At 46.7% G+C, this 25,266-nt stretch overlaps 1 protein-coding gene across 1 annotated transcript in view; it reads right to left on the bottom strand.

Annotated features, from left to right (window-relative positions):
• Positions 1-755: 755 nt before the first annotated feature.
• The window catches only part of ARHGDIB (Rho GDP dissociation inhibitor beta), a 66,655-nt gene continuing 42,144 nt past the window's right edge, over positions 756-25,266 (bottom strand). Inside the window, exons 4-6 of the mRNA XM_033933457.1 lie at positions 8,947-9,023; positions 5,275-5,338; positions 756-1,593 (exon numbers count right to left, since the gene is read on the bottom strand). Coding sequence (XP_033789348.1) covers positions 1,394-1,593; positions 5,275-5,338; positions 8,947-9,023 — 341 coding nt within the window. The 3' untranslated portion in view covers positions 756-1,393. The remainder of the gene's footprint in view (positions 1,594-5,274; positions 5,339-8,946; positions 9,024-25,266) is intronic.

Genomic DNA, 25,266 nt, shown 5'->3' with positions numbered 1-25,266 from the left:
TGGGATTGCCACAGTGAATATACTTGAGATATAAATGCACCAGGTCTCCCATGTATGCAGATCTTGCTCATGTGCATTCATTATGGATCTCCTGAAAAACAGACTGATTAGGTGTGACTTCTGGTCAGCACTGGGAGACAGTGCGCTAGACCTGTTTCTTCCCTAATGTGTTGTGATTGGGTATTAAATGGTGTCCTGCTGAAACTGCTTTGTGTGTACCCCTTTAAGGAACTATGACGCACAATTACTGCTGTACCCCCATTTCATCTCAAATGGAGGCATGTGGCGGGAGAGCAGCACACATTTCCTTAGAGTCTAGAGCCTTTCCCAGTGGTGCAGCCCTAGGCATATTCCTTTTGGGGATGTTAGCACTTTTACAGCGGCATCTCCAGCCTATGAAGTCAACTTCAGGTAGTTCAGTACAGAACTGCAGCTCCTACTGGGGCCACAGGGCCTGCTGCTGCCCTGCAACCCCAGTAGAAATACAGAGGTGCATCTCAGATGTATTTAAGCAAGTTCAGACAAGGAAGAGTTGCTACATTTTGGTAAAGATTTGGATGACTGTTTAATATTGTGGTCAAAGATTATTGATATAACGCCAAGTGAATAGAAACAAGGCACTCTCATCTCCATATGAGAATCTTAGTGGGCCATTTCTATGTACAGTGGGTTCAGCAAGATAATGGATAAAGCTAGGACACAAGACATCTCTGATAAAGACACATGGGCTCTATAAGCAATAGTAACCTTTGACCTTTCAGATTTCTAGATGTTTCTGAATTCCAAAATAGAAAATTAGAAGAAAAAAAAAAAAATCAAAGAATTTAGACTTTAAAAAAATCTTGAGTTTCAATTATTTTAACTCAAAGCTGAAATTCTATTGCTGCTTTTGTTTTTCTGTTCTTTTCACCACACTTCAATTAAGCGGATTACTGACAAGGTTTAGTAGACTATGAAAAGGCACCTTTAGTATAGGCTTGTCTCAGATGGAAAAGGTAACAAACATATAATTATTTTCCATGTAAACCTTCTTCTCTCAATCTTTCTGAGACATCCATAGATTGCACAGAAGACATCATATGGTGAAGGGTTAAGGCCTGATGTCTGATTGGATGTTAAGGAGATAGGTTTCTCCTGATGTTGGGATAAAGGAACCAGGTAAAGGTGAGACGGCAGTTGAGTTGGGTTGTGTCACTCTGTGCCTTCAGGAGCTCGTGGCAAAGCCTGAAATCCCCCCCTATTGGAGGTATGTTTCTATATCAAAGGCACAAGTAAAGGGAGGGATATTCAGGGGTGCTAAAGACTTTGAAAATACAGAGTGAGACCCTCTGGGAGTGTGTGTGCACAAGAGAAGGAAAGCCATGGAGTTTGTCTTGATAAGGAAGGTGAGGATTTACTCCGTCCATTCCTTGCGGATACAGAGGTTCCACTCCCAGGTCAGGTGGTCATGCTTGTCATCATCAGTAAAGCAGGATTTGTTGTGATAGGTGCCACGCGCCAGCATGCCCTTGGGTGCCTCCTCTGCAGGTGTCATGTACTCATACTCTTCCTCTCGCGGCCCATAACTGCCAACCATGAACTCTGCTTTATCCACTGTGGAGAAGAATCAGAGAGAAGCAGGGTAACAGTAATAAGGCCAGAAGCAGACAGGCAGTGGACACAAAGACATCCTATAAAGGTGTGCCAAGTTTTGGGTGCGAAGAACATGGCTACGTATTTGGAGTCTATTCCTTATTCCATATGTTAAAAGTTGGCATCTACTTTTCTATATAGAATACTAAAAGTAGTGGCTTCCTTGTTGGAATCATATGTATCTTCTCGCCCTTTGTGATCTCAGTCTAAGCAATTGCTGGTCGTTCCTTCTACCAGTCGTTCCCATGTTTTTGGCGTAGTAGGCCCACAACTATGGAACTCTTTACCAGACTCAGTTTGGCAGATTTCTACCTTTTTATCCTTTCATAAGAGTTTGAGAGCCCATCTTTTTGGTAAGGCTTTCCAGGACTTGTGATGGGAAACTGTTATTTTTAGTTCACTTTATAGTTTATATTTCAACGTTTTATGGTTTTACAGGAATTGTATGATGAATGTTTTAGGATATTTGAAGTATGTCGTGTGATTTTAGTTTCTTGTAAAGTGTTTTACTAATTTGATTATGAATGTGATTAAATGACCTGCATAGATCATGGATATGTGGGCAGTGGCGTAGTCAAAGGGAGGGGGGCAGTTCGCCCCAGGTGCTGTCTTGGTAGGGGCATGGCACCCATTCTTCTTTCCGCTTCACTGCGGCTTCCCTGCTCCCCCCATTGCCTTGTGCGTGTGCCGCTTCCCTTCCTCCCAACCTGCTGTTGTGCCTGCGTCGGCTCTCAAATCACTTCCTGGATCCGCACCTAGCGGGTTGGAGGTTGCTACTCGCGCCAGGAACATTACAGAGGTACGGATGATGGGAAGCGGCATGCAGCAGTGGGGGCGGGGAAGGAGCGTGTAGGGGTGGGGCGGAGAAGAGTATGAGGGAGGGGCACCACCATCCCGGGCGACTCTCACTCTCGCTACGCCACTGTATGCGGGATTTAAATGTTTAAATAAAATAAATAAATACTAGTTCTTAGATTTTAGGCTCAATCACTTACACCATTCATATTGTTAAAACACACACATATCTTATAATCTACGGGGCCAGATTCTATAAAAGATGCCTGGTTGATCTATGCGCTTAACTTAATCTGATATGCTTAATTGGCTTGATAATTAGCTTAAAGTAAAATTAATTGGGCAGTAGGCATTTAATTCGATAGACACCTACCGGAGAATGGGCGTGTTTTTTAATCTAGGCATAAACAGGGGGGCGCCTATGGTTCAGGTATCTACTGGCGTCTAAGTCTATTTTAGGCAGGGCTAGGCATGATTCTATAAACAGCACCTAAGTGACGATTCACAGACGCTAAGCACGTGTTTATAGAGTCAAGGCCTACATGCATAAATATGTGCCCCACCCCTGCTCTACACAGATAACTCGTTTATCTGTTTTATATCATGCTCGAACGTACACAGGTAAGGCTAGACTCAGTAGGGCACTGGTCTTTGACCTAAGGGCCGCCGCAGGAGCGGACTGCTGGGCACGATGGACCACTGGTCTGACCCAGCAGCAGCAGTTCTTATGTTCGTATGAACATGTTTTTATGTAATATGTTTTGTTAATTGCTACATCATTTGCTCATTACTTCTGCTGTTTCTATGTCTGTTCGTTGCAAAAGAGAAAAGCTCAGTAATTTGGGAGCTAAACCAAACAAAGCCTTAAAACAGAAGCAACCGAACTGAAACTTCACTTGCACCTCCATTGGCAGGAAACCTTAAGAAAAATAATCTATAGGGCAATTTTGGAGGGATTTCTGCAAGTGAATGAGGGTTTACCCATGGAAGTGTCCCCTTTGAATGGTGATCTAAGCCCTCAGCATGTAGAAGTATGTGTACTGCTGACTGCTTGCATAGCCTTCACCCCAGGAAGATGGATGACACTGGTGGCAGGGCCAGAACAAGAAAGTAGAAGTACTGTATACCGTATATTCTCGAATATAAGCTGAGATTTTTGAGTCACAAAAATGGCCCCAAATGGGGGTCTTGGCTTATATCTGGGCCTTCGCCTACCCACCCCACAGGGCCCGCCACAAGACCCATCTCCCATCGTGACCAAATCCAACCCCCCCACCACCCCTCCCCCGCGCACCCCTCACGCCTCCCCCGACTCCTCGGCAGCCTCGTGGTGGGTGAGACAGGAGTAATCACTTCTGCCTCCTGTGTCTGCCGAAATTGACGTCCACACCTCCCTCCCACCTCCCCCACGTACCTTTTGGGTCCCATGTAGCCAGCCAGTGCACGGAGCAGAAGCGATCTCCCCGCCCTCTAGTTCCGTTTGAGGCTGCTGGCTGATTGGTTGCCGTGAGTTCTCGATTGGGCTATTTTTGATTCAAATAAAAAACAGTTATGCGGGTGCTGACCTGATATTCAGAGCCGGCACATGCGTAGCTGAGTGGTCTGATTTGGGACAACTCAAAAGCTGTCCTAAATCAGGCCACTGAAGTTGCTGGCACCCGCATAACCTAAGGCTCCTCTCCAGTGCTGTCCCTGACCTGCACCAATTTTTGGGGAGCCCATGGCCCCTGTGGCCTCCCCTCTTCTGACGCCTGTGTCCCACAATAGAGCATTCTGTGCTCAGTTCAGTTCTGTTTATTTGACAGACCACAAATATAAAACATAGTTCAAATCTAAGCAGTTTACAATAAAAAATGTTTGTGGGGTAAGGAAACAAACTAACAAAGATTGACAAAACAATAAACGTGAAAAGAAAAGAGGAAATGAATACCATGATCATAAGGATCAGGGGGAAGTGGGAAAAAAGCATGAAGCAGTCGCAGAGCTGTAGTCCCCATCACTTCTCTGACATCAATCTCCTGTTCTGGGGGGCGGGGGACCAGCAGAGTCAGAGGCTGCGTGCATGCGGACCATGGCCCTGCAACCGCTCCATGCACCCCCTTCCTGCCTGGAGAAGGGTGAGGGGGGTGTTCTGCTCAGGGTAGCCAGCAAGCCAGGTACATCACTGGCTGTTACCTTGCCGTAAGTGGAAAAATGTATCACTCTCTGGTAAAAATATCCCTTAGCTCCTTCGAAGGGTTTATGGCACATTGCATGTGATGGATTATTCGAAATTGCTCAATATTTAGGGCTCCTTTTACTAAGGTGCGCTAGCGTTTTTAGCGCACAGACAAAATCACCGCATGCTAAACCGCGTGGTACGCTTCTAGAATAAAGCCAGATCAATGCTGGTGCTAAGGTCTAGTGCAGGGGTGTCTAACCTGCAGCTCTGTGAAGTATTTTGTGCGGCCCCAGTCGAGGGCGATGGCAGTGTTTTCCTCTGCTGCCCCTGGGTGTTTACCGTCTTGCCGTCTCCCTCCTCTGTCTTGCTGCAGCGTTTGCGTGTTTACGCATTTTTTTTCGGCCAATGCAGCCCAGGGAAGCCTAAAGGTTGGACACCCCTGGTCTAGCGCGTGCGGCAATTTAGCGCACGCTATTCCACGCGTTAAGGCCCTAACGCACCCTAGTAAAAGGCGCCCTTAATGTTTAATATTCTCCCCAAATATTTTAAATGTTGTTTTCAATGAATGTTCTGGGTTATTTCTTACCTTTCAACCAAAGCACCTCACATTTGGAGGATGCAAAGGGAGTGCCAAAAGTTGTGCCAATAGATCTGCTCAAGTTTTTTTGTGTTTCTCTCACACTTACCTTTCACTGTGGTCCGGAACGTGCGCTGAATGTACTTTAGCCCAGAAACAATCTCCTTATTGACCTTTAGTGAGAGAAAAGCAGGATGTGAGTTTACTCTTCAGCAGAAACAAAAGGGAGGCAAATCTACAATCCTTGAACCCACTATTTTTCCATAACCCCCACTGAGGGGCTAATTTAAGTTCCCCTCTATGCCCTGCAGATATGGTTACCAGTTGATGGTGGCAATTTTTGTAAAGATTTTTCAGTGTATAAAGACTTTTTTTTTTTTTTAAATCTTTATTAATTTTCAAAACTAAAACAAAGTGCCAGGAATTATACAGACGTTAATAATCAACGTAAGCACTTAAATTCCATCAATAACAATGCAGAAGAAAAATATCCCTCCCATCCAACAATTTAATCAAGAAATCAACCAATAAGATATCCCCCCCTCCACCCACCCCATCCTGGATATGTATAAAAATAAACAAAAATAAAATAAAAGACAACTATGTTGAAGTAACAAAAGATGTCAACGGGCCCCAAACCAAATTTTAAAAAATTGCTATGTCCCAACATATCAGCATTCATCTTTTCATATTTGTAACCTAAACATAAACTGGCCCACCAAAAAGGAAAGTTGGGGCAGTCGCAATTTTTCCAATTGCGGGTTATCATTTGCATAACTATCCCTGTCATAATTAGGAAAAGCCTGCATTTATAAAGACTCTTTTACATATAGGAAACGGCTTTCATAATTGAATGCAGCCAAAGATGGACATGAGGACGTTTTACTGAAAACTTCTACAATTCTCATCCAGAACATAGCAATTTTCAAACTGGCAAAAGTCTATTTTTATGTTTTGAATGTTGCTATTTCCCAGACATTTTTGTACTCAGTATGTGTTTCTTATATATATATCTATATAAAGTCCTAGAGAAAAACACACAAAAAGAGGCCATAAGGATGGCTGTGAGTAGAGAATGACATAGGAACACATTTGTCCCTGTCTCCGCAGGAACTCGATTTCTCCATCCCATCCCCGCGAGTTATGTTGCTGTCCCTGTCCCGTTCCTGTAAGCTCTGCCTTAACTGCAGAATAGAGAGTTGCGCGGGGACAGAAATCCCACCCGTCCCCTCCAAAGTCCCACCCATCCCCACCCGTCCCCGTGAGGACTCCCATCCGTCCTCACCCGTCCCCGCGAGGAATCCCTCTGTCCCCACCCATCCCCGCGAGGAATCCCCCTATGTCCCTGCCCATCCCCGCGAGGAATCCCCTACGTCCCTGCCCGTCCCTATAAACTTCAGAAATAGTTATTTCAGTTAATTATGCTACTGAATTAAAGGCTCTGGTAGAAACCCATTTAAAAATAAGCAAAAAGACTATTAATTTGGAAATATTAATTGGGAAGAATACATACTTTGTAAACGGGTTTCTACCAGAGCCTCTAATGTTTATAAATTTTTATCAACACAACTAATATACTACTTTATCCTGAAGCAAAAAAAAAAAAAAAGAATTTTTTTCCTGGTTTCTGCTTTCCTCATGTTCTCATTCAATTCCTTCCATCCACTGTCTCTCTTCTCTCTGCGTCTTCCATTTGCTCTGTTACTGTGCCTCTCCCTTTCTCCCCCCTTCCAAATTGGTCTGGCACCCATCTTCTTCCTTCCGCTCCCCCCATAGTCTGGCATCTCTATCTTCTTCCCTGCCAGCGTCTTCTCCCCACTCTCTCTTTCCCATTTCCTTTCAGCGTCCTTCTACCCCCCATCTTCCCCATGTCCTGTCAGCGCTGACATTGGGGAAGACTTCCGATTGGCTATGTGTGCTGCAGCAGGGCAGGCAGAAAATGGAAGACAAGGCCTCGCAGCAGGGCAGGTAGGAAAGGCATTGAACCCCGCGGGATCCCCGAGAGCACGAGGGGCGTCCACACGGGATCCCCGCGACCCTAGGGGGCGTTCCCATGGGATCCCCGTGACCCGAAGGGGGAACCCGCGGGATCCCTGTGGGTTTCCCGTCGTCCCCGTTCCCGTGCAGCTCTCTACTGCACAAGCCTCAAACACTTATGATTTTAGTGTTTGAGGCTTGTGCAGATGAGGACAGAATTTGCAGGAATGGGGCAGGGACAGGAAAAGAACTTGCAGGGACAGGATGGGAAAATGAGTTCCCACGGGGACAGGGGAAAATTTGTCCCCATGTCAATCTCTTACTATGAGACAAGATTCCTAGTAACCTGGCTACACAGATATCCCAGCAAAGCAGAGGGACAGCCAGTGGTTAGTGCAGTGAACTTCACATAAAGGGACCCAGGTACAAATGCTACCTTGACACCCTTATTTTGTGTTGTAAGCCAGGGATCTCAAAGTCCCTCCTTGAGGGCCGCAATCCAGTCGGGTTTTCAGGATTTCTCCAATGAATATGCATTGAAAGCAGTGCATGCACATAGATCTCATGCATATTCATTGGGGAATTCCTTCCTTCCTTCCTTCCTTCCTTCCCCCCCCCCCCACAAACTACCACCGCCAGCGATTTCTCCAAGCTACCGTCGCAGCAACAGGCCAGGTGCATGCAATGACTGCACAAGCCTTTCCCCCCCAACATCAATTCTGACGTCAGAAAGGAAGTTCCGGGACAGCCAGGCAGCGATTGACTGGCTCGGAACTTCCTCTCCAATGCCAGAATTGACGTCGGTGGGGAAGGCTTGTGCAGTCATTGCATGCACCTGATCTGTTGCTGCGTTAGCTTTGGGGAAGCAAGGCTCTCTCTCTAACCTCCCTCCCACCCATCCATAAGAATCCCAGGCTCTGAGACCGCCTGTCCCGTTGTCCCCACGCACAGCTTTGGGACACTTTTTCTGAAAACGGGACATTTCGGCATCTCGAAGCTGGGCGTGGGGACAATGGGACAGGCGATCTAAAAATGTGACGGTCCCGTTCAAAACGGGACGTATGGTCACATTGATCATACCTTAATCCCTCCAATGGTCAACTGATCAGGTAGGCCCACAATTATGGAACTCTTTACCAGACTCAGTTCGGCAGATTTCTACCTTTTTATTCTTTCATAAGAGTTTGAAAGCCCATCTTTTTAGTAAGGCTTTTCAGGACTTGTGATGGGAAACTGTTATTTTTAGTTCACTTTATAGTTTATATTTCAATGTTTTATGGTTTTACAGGTCCAGATAAAAGCATTCCAATTTTTATCCTAGATATTTTTATCTTGTTCCATTATGCTCTAAACATCCCACCCAAAACATGCCTGCAACATGCCTCCTTATAATTTAGAAGAGCTGTGAAGTAAAACGTCCCAATTCTGAGAGTTGAAAAAACATCTATCTGTTGTTTTGTGCCACTTTTGAGACGTTTTTCTCTTTCTATGTATTATGGACATCCCCATGAAAATTAAGCCCTTTTCTAAAATTACCATTTATACATGGATGCTGTTTACATATGTAAAGCTGCAATTTACATGAAAAAAATCATGATTAAAGGCTTCTAAAAAAATGGCCTTTATCATCATGGATTTCTTCATCTTCCCTCTTCTCTCATGAGCTTTCACCTCCTGTTCTCAGGCTTTTCCTGGGTGCTCCACATCACTGCTATTTGTTTTGTTCACTGAATTGTTAAAAAAAAATCTTTGTATCTGATTTACTTTAATTTTTTCCAAATGCTCAGTAGAAAACAGAACTTACTCTGAAGTGTATTTTGATCCTGTAAGTGACACCTTCTTTCAGCACAAAAGTCTCCTTCTTCAGGGCTTCTATGTTGCCTAGCAGAAAAGATTGATGTATTTAAAAATGGTAAAACCTGCCTGTCAGAACTATTTACAGAACAAAAAATATTCCAGATAATATGTGAGCATGCAGCTGGTGGACTGGTTTTCTGTGTTTGCTACCAAGCCAGTAATACTGATAATTCTGGTGACTGTGTTGTGAGGACAGTATAGGGATCAGACACATTATCCTTAATAAATATCTTTAACAGGGAGATGAAAATGCACATAAATACTTTGTGTCAATCTTTCAAGCAGACACATTAAATTTTAATTTAGTCAGAACAACTAAAATAATGAATAATGTCCTGTTCAGGTTTGTTTTTCTTTTCCAAAGGAGGTAAATGCTAGATTTTCAAAACCCGTGTTAGCCTAAGCCATTTCCTCCGTCCTCTGTGCAACTAGGTAAATTGGGATAGTGGTTTGGTTCAGACATCTGTGCTTCTGTCACCCTCAAAGGGGGAAATTCTATAAATGGCACTTAAAAATGGGAGCCAGTAAAACTTGGTGCTAAGAGGTAATAGAGCTTAGCGCCAATATCCGTGCACAACTCTGGGCACCTGACTTACTCCTGCTGAAACCTTGTGTACATCCTGGCACCCAGTCGGGCACAGAGACCCATTATTCCATAACACTGCGTGCAACTTTTGGGAATGCTCCTCACCTGATCGTGCCCCTCCCATGGCCACACTTTATTTCTAGTTGCATATTATGGGATTTAGGCACCCACTATTATAGAATAACACGCAGCCAAATGTGGGTGCAAAATCTAATTGATGTCAATTAACACCAATAATTATTGATGGTTTAACAGTTCGTTAGGCAATTAAGTTGCGCAAATGTCTTGGAAGTACATCCAAATTTGGGCACCATATACAGTACTCCCCCGATATTCGCGGGGGTCTGTTCCAGGAACCCCCTTGAATCTTGAAAAACCGCGAATATGGTTTTTACCGGGGGAGACAGGAGAGGGCAGCTGGAGAAGCAGGAGAGAGCAGCTGGAGCGCTGGCGAGTGAAGGAAATCACTCGCGGTATGCTCCGACCGCCTCTTCCTGCACTAAAGTTGGGCCTCACCAATCAGAACAAACAGAACCTAAAATAAATTGATGCTGGCATTGTAATCTGGAAGCAGGGACTCTAGATCATTTAATATACTTTTGTCCCTGAATCATGGCCTTTTGGAAATCAATTTGATCTCAAGTCAATTGTTTATTAGAAAATCATGTAGCTCTATCATATGATACAATTCTATTTGGGATGTCAATGAGAATAAAAAGTCAAATTTCATCAAGCAATAATAAACTTTTATTAATAATGGCAGGAGTTGTCATTCAACATATCACCAGAAATTGGAAAAATTACATTAGACTTAATTACACCTTTTGGTGGAATTCGTTGTGCCATATATACAAAATGGAAAGAACATTTGCCATACTAAAAGGGAATTATAATAATTTTAAAAAGATTTGGGGGCCATTGATAGCATATTGTAATGATTAGACACCTTTTTACACTGAAAGTATAATTATAATAATGGGAGGGGTGATATATAGTTATATTATAGGTTTAATCAATATTTATGAATATAACACATGTATGATATTTTTGATTACAATATTTGTGGAAAGGGTGGGTGGGGGAGGGGGTTAATTTATATATAAGATGATAATAGAAAGATTTTCAAGTGATGTGTATGATTCAATTGATGTAATATTGTACACTTGATGTAAGATGAAAAAATGAATAAAGAATTGGGAAAAAAATAAATAAATTGACAGTATGGGCCTGATTCTATAAAGAACGCCTAAAGTTAGGTGCCTCTTTACAAAGCCATGCTAGTGTTTTTAGCGCCGGCCGCAGCGGTAAGAACTCTGATGCTCATAGGAATTCTATGAACGTTGGAGTTCTTATTGCCATGGTTGGCGCTAAAAATGCTAGCGTGGCTTTGTAAAGGAGGGGGTTAATCGGCAAAATACCCTTAATAGCCTCAATAAATTGGTGAAAGGCGCCTATGGCATGGCGCTTAGCGGTGCCTAATGCCTAAGTGGGTGTTTCTATGGGCAGTACATGCCTTAGGCATTGCTACGTGCGATTCTCCAAAAACTTAGGTGCCTGAAATGTAGGCCTTTAAACGCCTCACCTACATTTCAGGTGCCTAAGTTTTTATATAAGTGCCACTAGCTGCAATTCTGTAACTTGTGCCTAAGTGTGATTGACATGCATCTGGCACTATTTTTCTAGGTGCCACTTATAGAATTAACCCTATGTTTTTAATAGTAAATGAAAGCTGAGGTTTTAATTTGGCTTCACTTGTTTGCAGGCCCATTTCTAATTTGTTCTGGTGCTTTATCCCTCGCATTTTGAGAACTGATAAGAACATAAGATTAGCAATACTGGGTCAGACCAAAGGTCATCTTGCGCGCATTTGACTTGCCACCATCTAGGCCAGCATTCTGTTTACACAGAGGCTAATCCAAGTCACAAGTACCTGGCAGAAACCCAAATAGTAGTAACAGCAGTGGCTTCTCCCAAGTCTGTGTCAATAGCAGACTATGGACTCTTCCTCCAGAAACTTGTTCAAACTTTTTTTTATATATCCATCTACGTTAACCGCTTTTACCACATCCTCTGGCAATGAGTTCCATAGCTTAACTGTTCTATGAGTGAAAAAATATTTCCTCCTATTAGTTTTAAAAGTATTTCCCTGAAATTTCACTGACTGTCCCCCTAGTCTTTGTAATATTTGATGGAGTAAAAAAATCGATCCGCTTGTACTCATTCTACACCACTCTGGATTTTGCAGACTTCAATAAATAGCTCCCTTCAGCCATCTTTTTTTCCAAGCTGAAGAGCCCTAACCTCTTTAGTCTTTCCTCATATGAGGAGGAATTCTATCCCCTTTACCATCTTGGCTGCTATTCTTTGAATTTTTTCTAATTTTGCTATATCTTTTTTGAGATATGACAAACAGAATTGAACGCATTACTGAGGGTGAGGTCGCACCAAGGAGTGATACAGAGGCATTATAACATTATCTTGTTTACCATGCCTTTTCTAATAATTTCTAGCATCCTGTTTGCTTTTTTTAGCTACCGCCACACATTGGGCGGAAGGTTTCAGCGTATTGTTTATGGTAACACCTAATCGTTTTCTTGGGTACTGACCCCTAAGGTGGACCCTAGCATCTGGTAATTATTATTTGGATTATTCTTGTCCATATTAAGTTTTAATTTGCCATTTGGATGTCCAGTCTTCCAGTTTCCTAAGGTCTGCCAGAAATTTTTCACAGTTTGCCTACGTTTTAACAACTTTGAACAGGTGAGTGTCAACTGCAAATTTAATCACCTCACTTGCCATTCCAATTTCCAGATAGCAGCCATTTGGATTTCTTGCCATTGATTTTTCTTGTTTAGGTACATTTCCTCCAAGTGATTGTGCCTATTAAGAAGCCTCCATTTGTCTGCCTGTCTTTGTCTGGCCGACTATATGCATAGACACAGAGACATGCACAAGCACACACACACACACACAGACACATACCCCCCCACCACACACACACACAAATGCACACCCACCACACATACGCCCCCCCACACAAATGCATGCCCATCACACATACACACACAAGCCCACACACATACGCTCACACACTCAAAAAGATACATTTGGAACAACTCATCCACATAACCACATAGAGAACGAGGCACACACACAAACCTCTTACAATCCTTGAGACACACTTTACTGTGTCTTTTCACACCCAGTCCTTTAAGAAATGTGCTTAACTTTGCAAATGAAGGAAAGGAAAAAAAAAGCCTTTTGTCATTTGTGTCTTAGACTTGCATAAACCAGTATTTAGAAGTTTATGTTGCATAACCATCTAAATTATGATTTTACAAAGCTGGGACAGACATGCCAAAAGCATGTACAGTGGTGCCTCGCATAACGGACGCCTCGCACAGCGAACGCTGCGCACAACGAACTTTATGTCTTGATCCGTACAACGAACTTCGTTTCACACAACGAAGTCGCCCGAGCTGCATCCTTCCGCGCAGGCACTGCGCTTAACTGCCCTCTCTCCGCCTGGTTCCCTCTTGCCCCCCCGACTCCCCGACACGATCGGGGCAAGAGGGAGCTCAAGCCCTCTTGCCCCCCCCGACTCCCCGACACGATCGGGGCAAGAGGGAGCTCAAGCCCTCTTGCCCCCCCCGACTCCCCGACACGATCGGGGCAAGAGGGAGCTCAAGCCCTCTTGCCCCCCCGACTCCCCGACACGATCGGGGCAAAAGGGAGCCCAAGCCCTCTTGCCCCGCCGATTCCCCAACTCCCCGACAATATCGGGCCAGGAGGGAGCCCAAGTCCTCCTGGCCACGGCGACCCCCTAACCCCACCCTGCACTACATTACGGGCAGGAGGGATCCCAGGCCCTCCTGCCCTCGACGCAAACCCCCCCCCCCCCCAACGCCCGCCCCCCCCCCAAGAACCTCCAACCGCCCCCCCAGCCGACCCGCGACCCCCCTGGCCGACCCCCACGACACCCCCAACCCCCTTCCCCGTACCTTTCTGTAGTTGGCCGGACAGACGGGAGCCAAACCCGCCTGTCCGGCAGGCAGCCATCGACGGAATGAGGCCGGATTGGCCCATCCGTCCCAAAGCTCCGCCTACTGGTGGGGCCTAAGGCGCCTGGGCCAATCAGAATAGGCCCGGGAGCCTTAGGTCCCTCCTGGGGGCGGGACCTGAGGCACATGGGCCCAACCCGACCATGTGCCTCAGGCCCTGCCCCCAGGAGGGACCTAAGGCTCCCGGGCCTATTCTGATTGGCCCAGGCGCCTTAGGCCCCACCAGTAGGCGGAGCTTTGGGACGGATGGGCCAATCCGGCCTCATTCCGTCGATGGCTGCCTGCCGGACAGGCGGGTTTGGCTCCCGTCTGTCCGGCCAACTACAGAAAGGTACGGGGAAGGGGGTTGGGGGTGTCGTGGGGGTCGGCCAGGGGGGTCGCGGGTCGGCTGGGGGGGCGGTCGGAGGTTCTTGGGGGGGGCGGTCGTTGGGGGGAGGGGGGGTTTGCGTCGAGGGCAGGAGGGCCTGGGATCCCTCCTGCCCGTAATGTAGTGCAGGATGGGGTTAGGGGGTCGCCGTGGCCAGGAGGACTTGGGCTCCCTCCTGGCCTGATATTGTCGGGGAGTTGGGGAATCGGCGGGGCAAGAGGGCTTGGGCTCCCTTTTGCCCCGATCGTGTCGGGGAGTCGGGGGGGCAAGAGGGCTTGAGCTCCCTCTTGCCCCGATCGTGTCGGGGAGTCGGGGGGGCAAGAGGGCTTGAGCTCCCTTTTGCCCCGATCGTGTCGGGGAGTCGGGGGGGCAAGGGGGCTTGAGCTCCCTTTTGCCCCGATCGTGTCGGGGAGTCGGGGGGGGCAAGAGGGCTTGAGCTCCCTCTTGCCCCGATCGTGTCGGGGAGTCGGGGGGGCAAGAGGGCTTGAGCTCCCTCTTGCCCCGATCGTGTCGGGGGTGCCAGGGACCACACGGAGTCACCCACCGTACCACCCGATTCGGGTAAGCGCAGGTATCGGTGGGTGGCTTATTTGCGGGGGGTGCCTTATTTTACATTTTTTTCTAAAAAGGGGGGGCTGTCTTATTTGATGGCCCTGCCTTATCATCGGGGAAACACGGTAGAAAAAAAAAAAAAAATGAACAGTTAAGTCCCAGTTTTTGCCGCTGAGACTCTGCCCTCTCACTGTAAAATTAGACTCTACTTAGTCTGTCTTTAAATTTAAAAAATGTGTGTTGTTTTAAAAAACAATTATGTTTTTAGATGTATCTAAATAAAAATAATAACCAAAAATTTATCTTTTTTTATGTCATCTTAGCATATTTTATGCTACAGAACGAATTATTTTTTTTAACATGTATTGTTATGGGAAAACGCGTTTCACACAACGAACGTTTTACATAACAAACTTGCTCCTGGAACGGATTAAGTTCGTTGTGTGAGGCACCACTGTATTTGGCAATGTGACATGGACTGAGCATGTTTTAGATGGGGCTAGGGTGGGTTTTAAAAAAAAAAGAAGGTATTCCCCATTCATAAGGGAAATGCACACCTAGCTCCAAAAAGACTGATGTCAGGATTTGCACCTGTTACCCAGGATGCCTAGCTTTTAGAGAAATTCTCCTATTGAGCAGCGCTTCACTGGAGGGATTAGGGGAAATCATCTCTTTTAATCCCCCAGTGGCTGATGCCCCTCCAAATGTTAAATCGGCAAGGGATATCACACTCTGTGACAAGTTAGGAAAAAAAATTAAATGTTTATGTATCTAAAATGGCTGACATAAACATTTATGTTCCCTCATATCAACATGTATGTTGGTATCTCAGAATATCAACGTCAAGAAAACCCTATCAGTGGTGCTATCATGCAGAGTCAGTATTTATTCATATCATTCAACCAAAGAACAGGAAAAAGCTTTTCCCATCTCTATTTGGTTTAATATGTACAAATTCTGACTTTGCACAGATGGCACTATTTATAGTGAGGTTTTCTTGATAATGATAGTTTGATCCTAATTTCCACTTCCTTCTTTATCTAGTGGTATTTCTTTTTTATTTATTTATAAGATTTTACATTATTATCAAGCATAACTTGTACAGAAAGTATAATCAAGAAAATATAACATTTAGGTTGACTTCCAATCCTAATAATGGATCAAAGTATAAAGGAAAAAAGAAAACATTCCTTATCTTAATCACACACTAGTCCTCAATTGGGATTCAAGATTAACGAAAAGAGTAATTAAATTGAAGAAAAAATTTTAAAAAAGAAAATTACTGAATCTGTGCTGATGCAGAGCTAATTATCACTTAGGTACATTTGGTATTCTCCTAGGACAAGCAGGATGAGTCAGCCACATATGGGTGTTGTCCCAACACCTCCCAATTTGCGGATAAGCTCTCCAATAGCTCAGAGAGATTTTTTATTTTTATTTTTTCTCTGAGCACGTGCAGTGCCCGGGCCCCACTGGGCATGCCCGAGCCCTACCCATTTCCCCCTGCTTCCCCCTAATCCCCAGTCTTTAGTTTCCGCCCGTTCCCATCGGTCGGATTTTTCTACAGCTCTCCATTACAACTTTTCTACTCATCAACTTGAAGATGCCTGAATCATCTAAAGAAACAACTGGGATGCAGGAGGAGGATGAACACACTGGATCCTCATGAATTGTGCGCCCACTGATTGGATCCGGCGCTAGAGGTTTCCGTGTGGCTTGCATTGTGCGCACATGTCACCACGTGCACGCAAGCTAAGGAAGAGGGCACTGAGAGACTTCATGAAGAGAAGTGAGGCCCGAGAATCTTCCTCCAGCAGCCATCCTCATCGGAGCGTAGCAGCGGGGGATCCACAGACGAATCCGGTGAGGAGCCTCCAGGACATCCTGACTCAGTCAACCCCCCCGACTGCAACTTGCCCGGTCAAGAAATCTCTCCCGGAGGTCCTGCATGCTGTCGCTAGCTGCCAGCCCCTGCAGGAAGCCGATAGGAGTCTCACCAGACCGAGAGATCTCTCCAGGAGTTCCTGCACGTTGCTGCTTACAGCCAGCCTCTGCAGGGCATGAAGAGAAGTGAGGCCCGAGAATCTTCTTCCAGCAGCCATCCTCATCAGAATGCAGCAGCGGGGGATCCACAAGCTACAGTGGCAAGGAGCCTCCAGGATGCCCTGGCTCAGCTAATCCCCCCGCCTGCACTTGGCCCGGTAGAGAAATATCTCCTGGAGTCCCTGTATGTTGCCGCTTAGAACCAGCCTCTGCAGGGCAGCCGATAGGAGTCTCGCCAGACCGAGAGATCTCTCCAGGAATCCCTGCATGTTGCCACGTACAGCCATCCTCTGCAGGGCAGCCGATAGGAGTCTTGCATGCTGCTGCGTAAATCCACAGCCTCTGCAAGCAACAGATCGGGGCTTTCACCCTCCAGACGGCATGCTGCCGCTTACAGCCAGCCTCTGCAGGGAGCCGATTGGGGTTCAAAGGTAAGTCCTACCTGCTTGTTTTTGGGAAAACCTCTGATAATCTGTTGCAGCCCCGAGGGCTCTGCCCCACCCTCCTCCCAATCTGAATTTAAGGAGAAAGAATCTCCCATGCTTCTTTCCCTTGGAGGGGACCTGCAGACCTCTCCCCCAAGTAGGAGACATGCTGCCCCAGAGTTCAGCTTATAAAGGACATGCTGAAAAAAAACAAAAAAACAAAAAACTCGATGTTTCTTTCCCTCTTGGGGTCCTGCAGAGTCTGCAATTCACACCTTTCCCACCCCGCCCCCTCCCCCTCTCATGTTGGGAACGAGGAGTCTGCCTTTCTCAGCAGGGTGCTGATATCATCAGAGATGTGGCATGTCAGACCATGCCTCTCCAAAGGTGGGGGTGTGAAACTCCTCAGTCTAAAAAGCTGTTTGCTCTTCATAAAACCTAGGCAGAGTGCTTTTCCAGCCAGCATGAGGGACTCTGTACTATTCATGATTTCTATAGCACTGAAAGGCATATGCAGCGTGGTACAGTTTAATATACAATAGGCAGTACAGCAGCAGAAGCCCACTCAAGAGGCATTATCACTCCTCTTTCTCTGCCTCCAGGCACAGTGGGAAACGCAGCCAGGAGCTCTGGCACAGATGAAGGGGTGCATCCTGCCCCCTCTCTGCAGGCTCTCCCCCCCTCTCAAGAAGGACAGAGAAGGGCGGTGGGGTACATGGAGCCACCCAACCAGTCAAGTGGAGCAGCACATGAACCTGCGAACCACCAGGGGTGGGACCAGCAGCCACAGTTAATCCTCCTGCTGACCCACTCCTCTCTCAGCGGGCTACACTCCCCACAATGTCCCCCTTTAGAGGGAGCCACGCACAACAACATGGCGCGGTTCAGCGGCATGCCATGCACCCAAGCAACGGAGGAACAAGCTACACACCAGCCTCCAGCCACGCCCCGAGTCACCACCCACAAAAATAAATAAATATTTACTAAAAAAAAACAAAAAAACAAAAACCCACAAACGAGGACTCACCCCAAGTCCCTCCAGAAACTCACAGCCTTTCTCAAGATCCACGTGGGTGGACAACAAGTACCCAAGACAGAGTACTACAAGGCCTGAACTACCTGTACCAGTACTTCACGCAGGCAGTGGCGATTCCAGTCCACAAAAACCTCCTGGACTGCAGAGACAAGATTTGGCTGACTCCCTCCTCAGGGCAACCAACATCAAGGAGACTGGGATTGAAGTACCAGATCTTTCCAGCCCAGGGATTCAACAACCCGCAGCAGCCATACATGGACATTGCGGTAGCTTAAGAGAAACAGGGCAGCACGACCCCCCCCTCCAACCCCCGTCAGGGAAGGACCTGAAAAACCCTGGTTTCCACGGGGAAAAAGACCTTCGAGGGCGCAATGCTGAGCGCACGAATTGCTGCGCTCCAGTTCCAGATGCGGCTTTATCAGGAGGCCAGTGAGAGGAAATAAATAAATAAAATAAAATAGAGACTCCAGCTCACAACTGAGCCAGTCCACACTGGCAGCAGTCTGTGCCCCAGCGCTCGCAACAGTAACATAACTGCTACGCAAACAAGCACCGCCCGAGAGGCAGGGGCATCCAAGTGCAGCCCTCTCCCCAAGACAAAAACAGAACCTTGACCATCCTCCGGCCCAGCAGGATCAGATTGTCTGCGAAGGCTTGGCCCAGGATCACCATCGACCAGTGGGCCCTCAGCATCATCAAGCAGGGATTCCGAATTCGTCTCCACTCCCGTCCCCCCCACCCCGAGTGGGCGGGGCACCCTCCATCTGATGACCCAACTTTCCTGCAGCAAGGAGAGGACCTGCTTCGGCAGAATCAATAGAGGCGGTGACGAACAGAGGAGATCACCAAGGGATTTCTACTCCAGGAACCCCCGCGTCACCATGGACAAGGCAACGCTCGTTCCTGGATCTCTGTAAGCTCAACAGGTGCATACACAAGGTCCAGATGCACTCTCTGGGTACAGTCTTGGCCCTGTTACAGCCCGAGTATTGGTTAGTATCCCATGCACCCAGCCCACAGGAGGCATCGTCGCTTCTAAAGCCAAGACAGACACCTCCAGTACAAGGTCCTGCCCCTTGGACTCTCAACGGCTCCAAGAGCGTTCACAAAGTGCGTGGCAGTGGCACATCCTCGCCTTCAAGGGGTGCGTGTCCTATCTTATCTCGACAGCTGGCAGCCCCGTCAACCACCATAACCCTCCTCCAAGAACTGGGGTTCCTCATCAACTACATGAAATCCCACCTGATACCCACCCAGGGGATATCGTTCATCTGTGCAGTCATCGACACCACGCAGACCAAGGCCGTCCTACGGGACTACCAGATCGACGCCATGACATCCCTGGCCCAGTGCATCCCTGCCAGCAGCTCATCGTCAGCACGCTCCGGTCTTTGTTGTGCAGCACACCAGACTACTCATGTGATCCATGAAAGGGCACCTCAGACATCACTGGGACCAGTGTACCAAACCTCTGACCACCCACCTACTGGAGCTCAGGGCCTTAGGGAATGCCCTCGAAACCTTCAAACTGGCAGGGCAGTCCTCACCCAAACAGAAAACCAGGTGGCCTTGCACTATATCAACAAACAGGGAGGGACAGGGTCAACCTCGCTATGCAAGGAAGCTTGCCACATGTGGGAGTTCTCCAACTCCATTCAATGCCCCATCCAGGCAACTTACCTCCTGTGGGAGCAGAACGACCTGGCAGAAAGACTCAGCCACCAGCTGGATCCCGATGAGTGGTGTCTCAACCCAGCGGCGATGAAGAAGATCTTCAGCACCTGGGGCACACCGAGCATCGACCTGTTTGCAACCGAACCGAACTCAAAATATTCGACCTTCTGCGCAAAGAGATCAACCCATCGCCGTCTCAGCCCCGACGGTCTGTCTGTGAGTTGGAACACCCTAAGTCCTGCAGAAGATTCTTCAGGACAGAGCAACGGTGATCATGATTGCCCTGTTCGAGCTCCTGCAACCATGGTTCCCGTTCCGGCAAGGGATAGCGGTTCACCCAACTCTCCCCGCTCCTGATCAGTGCAGTTCTCATTACACAACGCGGGAACCTTACCCTCCACCACGACCTGCGTTCCTTAGCCCTGACCGCATGTATGATGAGAGGATGAACCTACCACAAGACGTGGAGCACACTCTTATGGCAGCCAGAAGACCTTCAACCAGAAAACGCTATGGGTTGAAAGGGAGAAGGTTCCGCTACCAGTGCACAGACACGCAGCGAGACCCCTACAACTGCCCCATACCGGACATCCTGCAGTACATACTAAGCTTATCTCAGGGGGACCTAAAACCCACTTCCATCAAGGTCCACCTAAGTGCAATCACGGCATACCACGCTGGCCTAGACAGCAAACCAGTGTCGAGGCATCCAGTAATCACAAAATTTCATGAAGGGACTGTCCAATCTGCACCCACCGGTCAGACCACCACCGCCCGGATGGGACCTCAACTTGGTGCCGCATCATCTCACCTCGACCCCTTCAAACCTTTGGGGGAGGCAGATCCCGTATTCCTGGCTGGGACAACCCTGACCATCGTGTCTACTGACACACTCCCTCATGAGAACAGGGTGGTACCCAGAACCCACCCCCGATTCTTGCCGAAGGTGGCTTCAGCGTGCCTCCCGGCACTCTACATCTCCCCACAGGGAGGCACACTGCCACCTCAGCAACACCTCTTGGACTGTGTGCGGGCCCTGACTATGTAGCAGATTAGACAAGCCTCAATTGTTCGTCTCCTATGACCAATACAGACCAGGACTTCCGGCCACCAAACGCAGGCGCTCGCGCTGGATATAAGAGTGCATCCCCTTCACCTATAGAAAAGCGCAGCATCAACCGCAGGTGGGAGCCAATGCCCACCAGTGCAGAACCATAGCCAACACAACGGCTCATCTGCACCACACACCAATAGGGGACATCTGCGATGCAGCCACTTGGTCCTCCATGCACACCTTCACTATGCACTACTGCCTTGACATAGCATTCCACGCTCCAAATGCATTCGGCCGAGCAGTCTTGGAAGTGGCTCTTCCCTCCCGGAAGGACAGCAACCACTAGCACAGCCTTGACAAACACTGATCAAGTAGGGTGTTATAAATATCGACAAACACTGATCAAGTAGGGTGTTATAGATATTGATTAAGTAGGTCTTCCAGCACTCCTTCCTAGACTGAATGTGGAATAGGCAAGTATGAATTCTCACATGCAAGTATGATTTGTCACTGTTGACCAGTTGGTTTCTCACTGTTCATTGATTGTCATTGACCAATTTCACTGTTCTGTGAGTTAAGTAGGTCTTCCAGCAATCCTGTCTAGTCTGAATGTGGAATAGGCAAGTATGAATTCTCATATGCAAGTACGAATTGTCACTATTGACCAGTTATGAATTGTCACCATTGACCAGTTGGTTTTCTCACTGTTCATTGATTGTCATTGACCAGTTTTCGCTGTTCTGTGAGTTAAGTAGGTTAAGTCTGTGAGTTAAGTCTTCCAGCACTCCTGTCTAGACTGAATATGGAATAGGCAAGTATGAATTCTCAAATGCAAGTACGAATGGTCACTGTTGACCAGTTGGTTTCTCACTATTCATTGATTGTCATTGACCAGTTCATTGTTCTGTGAGTATTATTGCTCAGTTAACACAGCACTTTATCTAAAACCTTGTTTCCACAACTTTACCTGCTTTGCCTGATTACCCTGCCCGGCTCGGCCTCCACAGCCAGGCGAGGGATGCACAAAGCGCTAAGGCGCAGGTCCAGTTGGTACATCCCTCGGCTAGGGAGTCACCCATATGTGACTGACTCATCCTGCTTGTCCTAGGAGAAAGTGTAGTTACTTACCTGTAACGTAGGTTCTCCGTGGACAGCAGGATAGTCAGCCACACAACCCACCCGCCTCCCCATACGGCCGACCCGGCCACAGCTAGTAACATCCTGGGGATTAGGGGGAAGCAGGGGGAAATGGGTAGGGCTCGGGCATGCCCAGTGGGGCCCGGGCACTGCACGTGCTCAGAGAAAAAAAAAAAAAAAAAAAAAAATCTCTCTGAGCTATTGGAGAGCTTATCCGCAAATTGGGAGGTGTTGGGACAACACCCATATGTGGCTGACTATCCTGCTGTCCACGGAGAACCTACGTTACAGGTAAGTAACTACACTTTCCACACTCAAGACGTTTCAGAGAAAGAAAAGCAATCAAATGAGCTGGTTCTACAAAAACATATTTAAAAGAATGATATCTGATGACACATTTACATGGATATTTCTAAACATATGCATTTATGTGCAAACACATAACTGTAACCCTGGGTTCAGTGTGAACATCAGGGGTGATATAGATATATTTTTCTTGGACTGATTAAGGGCAAGCCCAGGCTAGTGAAGCTAGGAGGATGCCTGGCACACAGTCCACAGGCTTAGGGTTACCATATGGCTCCAGAGAAAGGAGGACGAATTGAGACATCTGGGTTTTACTTCCATTGGTTTCAGTGGAAGTAAAACCCGGATGTCTCAATCCTTCCTCCTTTTTCTGGAGCCATATGATAACCTTACACAGGCTCAGCATACTTCTCAGTCAAAAAAGCAACCCACCCAGTTTAGTTTACTCCAAACTGTGAAAAATTTACTGTAATGGAACTGGAGTTGAAGCCAAAGCCCAAAAGGCAATAAAGTGGTGCTATCCCTCTGAGAAATGCAAAACCAAATGGGGAGGGAGAAAGAGAGGGAGGTGATGTAGTAGCTGAGGGTGTAGTGGGAGGAGTATAGGGTATCGGTGCTGAGGAGGGGAGGGGGAGAGAAGGAGACAGAGAGGGAGATGAAGATGGAAAGGTAAAAAGAAGCTTTAACTTTTGGTCAGCTACCAGTTTGCAAAGCTGACTCAGTTGAGTGCAAGGTCCTGTGTGGCTGCCTCTGCCACCCCTGCTTAAGGTCAGCCCTGCAGAGAGTGGTGGGGAGAGGAGGCTTCTCTCCAGAGATCACAGATTACATTCCTAAAACAAGCAGAAGAATCAGGCTTCTATTTAACTCACCTATTTAGTGCTTTTAAAATCTAGTATCCGAGGCAGTTGCCTATGCCAAAATACAAACCTGCTTAGCTATACTAAGCATAAGCTATTACACAGAGTGCATACCAGACAGGAAAAGAGAGTAAACGAGAGACAGAGAAAGCTTTGGTAGTTAATGCCAAGTGGAAGTACTGAGCATGCCGTATAAGAAAACCCTTTTCAAGCTCATTTGGAAGCTATGCACATGTCAGGTTCCCCCAATGAGGTGATTATACATAAGAAATCGAAGCTCCAGTGTTCAGCAGCCCTCTCAGATTGCTAGGAAGTGGTGAACAGAAAACAGGAAGCATTCTCTCTTCTGAGCCAGCTCTGCTTTTCTGCCAGTACCATATAAGGTCACAATGAAAGGTGTCTCAGTCTCACAACCCAAACCACAATGGCACTCCTGGAATCGAAATGCAACAACATTTGCCTAAGCCAGTCTCAATTTCTTAAGGAATTTTGGAGAATTCTGGCTGTAGACTTCAATGTCACCTTGGTATCACTGGAGACATGATCGAAACATTCAAGATAATGAAACATTCAAGATAATGAAGGGAATAGATTTAGTAGATAAAGACAGGTTGTTCACCCTCTCCAAGGTAGAGAGCACTCTCTAAAGTTAAAAGGATATAGATTCCGTACAAATGTAAGGAAGTTCTTCTTCACCCAGAGAGTGGTAGAGAACTGGAACGCTCTTCCGGAATCTGTTATAGGGGAAAACACCCTCCAGGGATTCAAGACAAGGTTGGACATGTTCCTGCTGAACCAGAACGAACGCAGGTAGGGCTGGTCTCAGTTAGGGCACTGGTCTATGACCTGGGGGCCGCCGCGTGAGCGGACTGCTGGGCACGATGGACCACTGGTCTGACCCAGCAGTGGCAATTCTTATGTTCTTATGAATCTATATCTAGATTTTCAGAAAGTTTTTGACAAAGTTCCTCATGAGAGGCTTCTGAGAAAACTAAAGAGTCATGGGATTGGAGGCAAAGTTCAGTTGTGGCTAGGGTTACCAGATTTTACATATGTAAAATCTGGACCCATAGACCCGCCCCCAAACCCACCCAGTTCCACCCGCCCCCATCCACCCACCCTAGCCCCACCCCCTCATCCTGCTTGTCTTGGATGCCACTCCCGACACGGTCTGCTTTTCAAAACCCGGACAAAGTGCTAGGTTTTGAAAAGGCGTCCAGATGCCTGGACATGCCTTCTAAAAAGAGAACATGTCCAGGTAAATCCAGATGTCTGGTAACCCTAGTTGTGGATTAAGAATTAGTTATCGGATAGAAAACAGAGGGTAGGGTTAAATGGCCATTTTTCTCAATGGAGGAGGGTAAAGGCTTGCCGCAGGGATCTGTACTAGGACTGGTGCTATTTAACATATTTATTTATAAGATTTCAAATTTAACATGATCCAAAAATACATCATATACTGAAATAAACAGTCTAGTCAACAAAGCAAATTAAAGGAAATTCCCAATAAAATTCAAAATAACATCATATTATGGCTAGACCGTAATTAGTCCTCCAACAGTAGAGGAGGAAAACCTTGATATATAAGGATTAATCAAATAAAGTTATTAATAAACAAAAGAAAATGAGGAATCCTGAAGGTTGGCCTAACCCATATATTTGAGCTTCATTCCTGGATATTGACAGGTGTACTAGTCAAAATCTGCCTTTTACTTACAAGAAATCTAGATAGCTGCGAAGATTCAAAAAAGATATATCTATCTCCTTGGAAGTTAACCAAGCACTTACAGGGAAACTTTATGGTATAATAATTTTTATTGGAACAAAAATAAGAAGAGACAAATACAAAAAATATTTAACCGTATATCAATGTTCCAAACAACATTTTATCCAAACTACCCCAATCCCTATACCAATCCCAATAACCTCCCTCCTTCCCCCCCACCCCCCCAGGAGCGAGTCGGAGTTCCAAAAGGACCTTCAAACCTTAATAATATTACATAGCAATAGGACACAGTCAACAGTTCAAAACTCGGCTTCTTGCAGAAGAAGTCATCGTATTCCAAAAGCGTTCCCAAATGAGTGTGAAACGTTCTCCTTGGACAGTTGAAAGATCAGATATGTCTCTACGTTCCCAAGTAAGCAGTTGTATCATCTGAATACGCCACA

The sequence above is a fragment of the Geotrypetes seraphini genome, chromosome 2 (assembly GCF_902459505.1).
Source record: "Geotrypetes seraphini chromosome 2, aGeoSer1.1, whole genome shotgun sequence".
Lineage (NCBI taxonomy): Eukaryota > Metazoa > Chordata > Amphibia > Gymnophiona > Dermophiidae > Geotrypetes > Geotrypetes seraphini.
The sequence above is the reverse complement of the archived record's forward strand: the minus strand, read 5'-3'. Positions and strand labels throughout refer to the sequence as shown.